General features: G+C 38.6%; 1 protein-coding gene across 1 annotated transcript in view; it reads left to right on the top strand.

The window, feature by feature from the left end:
• Window positions 1-4,929, top strand: part of TRAPPC2 (trafficking protein particle complex subunit 2) — an 18,435-nt gene extending 13,506 nt beyond the window's left edge. Inside the window, exons 3-5 of the mRNA XM_006172002.2 lie at window positions 1,055-1,199; window positions 1,864-1,949; window positions 4,730-4,929. Coding sequence (XP_006172064.1) covers window positions 1,055-1,199; window positions 1,864-1,949; window positions 4,730-4,828 — 330 coding nt within the window. The 3' untranslated portion in view covers window positions 4,829-4,929. The remainder of the gene's footprint in view (window positions 1-1,054; window positions 1,200-1,863; window positions 1,950-4,729) is intronic.
• The last annotated feature ends 258 nt before the right edge of the window (window positions 4,930-5,187 follow it).

Raw genomic sequence — 5,187 nt, forward strand, 5'->3', positions numbered from 1 at the left:
GGCTCCTTTCCTAGCTTTGGAATTTCTTAGTCTGTGGCAGAATAACACCAGTATCCATGTGGCATTTTCCTGTATGCTTGTCTGTCTCCAAATTGCCTGTTAGATTTTTTTGCTATAAGGTACATGCACTTGCTAAAGAGAGAGGAAAGTGAGAAATAACCCCGTAGGGGTGGTGGCCACACCACAATCCCTTCTCCAGTCTCCTCTTAGGACTTTGGACATGCACATACACACCTGGTGTGATTTTCAAGCAACCAGGTCCAGAACTTAAACCACAGTCAGTCATGTGGGATCCAGTGCCTTAACCACAATGCCACCTGGTCCCAAATCATCTCTTTTTATAAATACACAGGTGTGCTTGACAGAAATGTTTCATTCTGTTGACACAGGTGACTGCTCACAGCTAGGGCTGAGCATAGCCTCCCACTCCTCTCAGGTCCCCCCCGCCGTGTAAGCTCTGTTCACCTGAGAGACCTATGGCGGCCGTTACTAGTCCCCCCTCTTTGTTTGTTTTACTGCTTCCCAAGTGCCACTACCCAGAAAGCCTGGTTCTCCCTGCATCCTCTTGAACCCTAAGACTTGGAGCACAAGCCAGGCGCTTCTGCCTTAAAGCTCTCCTCCTCCACCCCTCCTCAGCCCAACCTGTCTCAGTGTGCACCATGATCTATGCCCATTCAGCACATTTTTTTTATACTCTAGAAAGATGTGAGCTGCTTGAAAGCAGGATCTAATTTTTTTTTTTTTAACCCAGTAGTCACACGCATAAATGGTTACAGGATCTGGTAACTTCCTTCTTGCAATACTAAAAAAATAATTTTCTGTATAATTTCTTGAATGTATTTCATATATTAAGTAATTGGCTGCTTCCATTGTTTCTGCTGAGTTTTAGATTACAAATTTTAAAAATATACAGAAACATAGGAGACCTTTTTTGTGTCATGATGACAATAAACAAAGTAAGAGCAGACACTGTTTTCTTCTCAAGGAAACAAAATATGGAATTTGTGGAATGAAATGTCATAGAAATGTTAATCTGTTGGTCTCTGTCATCTAGGATGACCATCGTCATCTAAACCAATTCATAGCTCATGCTGCTCTCGACCTTGTAGACGAGAACATGTGGCTGTCGAACAACATGTACTTGAAAACTGTGGACAAGTTCAATGAGTGGTTTGTGTCTGCATTTGTCACTGCAGGACATATCCTTACCTTTTTAATAAAGATACCTAACTAGGGGCCAACTGCTGGCACAGCGATACTGCAGTGCTGTGTGATGCTAGAGCCACATGGGAAGGTCCTAGGTTAGTATTGTGGAGCCTTCCTGTCCTCACCTGTGCCTGTGCCTCTGTTCTAAGCTGGCTAGTGGGAGCTCATGGCATGAAGCGCCTGTTCTGTGTGTCTTTCTCTGTCTGCCACTCTCTCATGGAAGGAGGAAATAAACAAACTTTAAGAAAAAGATACCTAACTAAAGGTTAGGTTAACTATTCATAGAAGAACATGGAACACAGGCTCATGCCAGACTCTAAGCTTAGACTTCAAACAATCAGGTTAAAATTTTCTATTTATGGGGCCACTGTTATTTTTATATGAAAAAAAAACATTTCATTTAATAGGTTCTAGAACTAAGTCTCACATAAAAACTAAGGCTTAGCTGAACCATATTACAGGTGGTTTTCCTTATTTTACATTTATTTTCTAACTTTAAAAGATTACATTCTCCTTAAGATTCTTTCAACCCAGTTTATGTATTCAACTTTTCCATTGCAAAACATACTGCATATGACTAATTTGAAAAAAAAATTATATCAACTAATTGCTTCTAGTTTTTCATTTCTAAGAAGGATTATACCTTAATTATTTCACATATGAGATTTATTATGCTTCATGATGTAAGGCAAGAAGATGGAATAAAGAACTTCTTTACTGATGTCTACGACTTATATATAAAGGTATGAGATATTCTTAATTTTAAAAATCTTATAAGAAAGGATTCTAACCTGGACTATTGAAGAAACTCCCTATACTCCATAGTCATTTCAGATTAGCTTTTTTTTTTTTTTAATTTTATTTCTCCATTTATTTATTTATTTTAATTTGACCACAGAATGATAGAGTGAGAGAGAGGAGAGAGAGAGAGAGAGAGAGAAAGCAAGTCACCAGGTCTGGGACTCGAACCATGGTTGGCTATGTGGGAGTTCAGCACCCTTAACCACCATCCCATGTGCTGGCCCCCAGATTAGCTTTTCCCCAGTCAGAACTGTCTCTGGCAACTCCCTGGATAGGCAGGTCTTTACTGCCAATTTAGCATGTATTTAAGAAAACAGCTCACAGTCATTATTTTTAAATGACTGTGAAGATAAATCAGTTACATTCTTCCCCTTTTGATGCATATATTATTGATGTAATTAGGGACCCTAACAGGAGCAAGGAAGAAGCCTACATAAGGGAATATTGCTTCCTAATTTAAAATGTTTTCCAACTACTTTACAGATAAGTTGACAGTACAGTGAATAAAGATGATAAACTGGCAGACAGTGATTCTTATATTATCAAACAGCCACTCATGGAGAATGGTGCCACTTGTATTTCTTCATATTGAATTGAGAAATAAAATAGTAATAAGACATTTTGGTTAAACTGCAGTGTTAACAATAGAACATTCTTAATAATTTGAATATGTTCCATATTTGGACAGGATTTCTTGCATATCAGCACAGTTATAATATTTAATAACTAATATTCCTAGTCAGAGTTAGCAAATAAGAATATTTAGTACTCGGGGACCAGTAGATGGCATAGTGATTATGTCGCTGGACTCCCACATTGTCGACCACAGAGTCCTGGACCCAGCAGCTTAAAACTCATGCCGGATGTGTGTGTGCATGCGTGCATGCCCAAAAGCCCAACAAGAGAAGGGAGGAGAAGGGATTGTGGTATGGCCCTCCCCTGGCAGGTGATTTATAGCTTTCTGTCTCTCTGTCCTGGCAAGCGCACATGCCCTATAGCAAAAATCTCTCTCTCAAAACAAACAAACAAAAAAGAATATTTAGCCCTCTTATAAAGATGGACAATATCAAGTGGTTAAGGTTTAAAAAAATCAGTAACTCCTTTTCTCATTAGTGATTCCATTTAATATGAACAATTTTCTCTCATATATGTTACGATACACTTACTATTTTAGCTAAGAAACTGTCATTTACAGGAGCCAGCAGATGGCATGGTGGTTGAGGGTGTTGGACTCCCACATGGCCAACCATGGTTCAAGTCCCAAACCTAGTGGCTTGCTTTTTCACTTTCACTTTCTCTCTCGCTCTCTCTGGTCAAATTAAAATAAATAAATAATAAAATAATTCTTTAAAAAAATCTTTTTTTTAAAAAAAGACACTATCATTTAGAGTTGTGCTAAAGGAGAGTATTAAAAACCTGTTTGTTAAAAACCTAACCACATAAGAAGTAACTCTTTTTGTTAAAAGATTTATTAAGTTTATTTATTCATTTTTAATTTGACCAGAGAGAGAGACACAGAGAGAGAGAGAAAGTGAGGAAGCAAGCTACCAGGTCCGGGACTTTAACCATGGTTGGCCATGTGGGAGTGTCTAGCGCCTTAGCCAACATGCCACCTGCTGGTCCCCAAGAGTAACTTTTAATAGCAATATGGTATAACTTTTTCTTAACTCAGCATACAGCAGATTTTGTATTTGTTTTAGTCGCCAAGGGCTTTACAGATTTATACACATGAGCAGACTTCAAAAAGTTCATCAAAAGTGAATTAAATTATAAGTTTAGTGTAAAAGAAATTTTGAAATCCATGCATAGTTTTTTCATAGTACACATTTTCCATTGAATTTTGTTTGTTTTTTGAGAGGTTTTGTAATAGGGCACATGCGCTCGCCAGAGAGACAGACAGAGAGACAGAAAATGAGAAATCACACCCCCCCCCGGGGGGGATGGCCACACTGCAGTCCCTTCTCCTCCACTCTCCTTTTGGGATCTTGGGCACACACACACGCGCCCAGTGTGAGTTTAAGCCACCGGGTCCAGGACTTCAACCACAGTTGACTACATGGGAGTCCAGCAACATAGCCATTACGCTAGCTGCTGGTCCCTCCATTGGATTTTTTGAAGACCTCTTGTATATTTATAGTGAATATGAGTAGATTATTATCATGCAAAGGTGAATCCTAAAAGTTAACTTAAACAGGCAAAACTTATTACCATTACTTTTGCTGCTGGTGCTTCTGTAAACAAAAACGCTGAAACAAAACTTTCCTTAAGGGAATGTTAGTTTTTAACAATGGAGTGTTTCTTTTTCTTTTTTAGAGAGAAACTTTCGCTATAGGGCACATGCATCTGCCAGAGAGACAGAGAGAGACAGCGAGTGAGAAATCACCCTCCAGGGAGGATGGTCACACCACAATCCCTTCTTCTCCATTCTCCTCTCGGGGATTTTGGGCACATACACACATGTACCCGGAGTGAGTTTTAAGCTACTGGATCTGGGACTTGAACCTCAGTCAACTACGTGGACATCCAGCGATGTAACTGTTATGCCATCTGCTGGTCCCAACAATGGAGTATTTTCAGTTGAACTTAAAAATGTGTATTGAGGCTTTTATTTTGATGTCTTTAATGATTTCTTTCATTTGAAACTTAAAATTTCCTTTTAGAGACCTGTGAGTTGTCAGCCTATTTGCTTTAACAAGCTCTCTAATATCTTCTTCTTTCCTAGTTTGCAATGAATCCATTTTATGAACCGAATTCTCCTATTCGATCAAGCGCATTTGACAGAAAAGTTCAGTTTCTTGGGAAGAAACACCTTTTAAGCTGAATTCAGATAAATTCCAAAATAATTCAATGTCACCACAATGGAGTATACTCAGGAATGTGTACATTGTTTGTAACTTGATTAAATAGCCTGGAAAACCTGTACTTGTAGTCTTAATTCCTTTTATATTTAAAAATAGTACATTTTGTTTCATGTTGATTTTCATCCAGTCAATATTTGCTTGTGAGCAGTGTTTATTTATAAAGAGCTTGTTATTAGTAATCTTCCAATATTTTTATTTTAAAAACAATATTTTGACTTTGTGGGACCAGCAGTTAGCGTAATGGCTATGTCGCTGGACTCCTATATAGTCGACCGCGGTTCAAGTCCCGGACCTGGTGGCTTAAAACTCACGCCAGGTG

This window comes from Tupaia chinensis, unplaced genomic scaffold (genome assembly GCF_000334495.1).
Source record: "Tupaia chinensis unplaced genomic scaffold, TupChi_1.0 Scaffold150243_1, whole genome shotgun sequence".
NCBI lineage: Eukaryota > Metazoa > Chordata > Mammalia > Scandentia > Tupaiidae > Tupaia > Tupaia belangeri.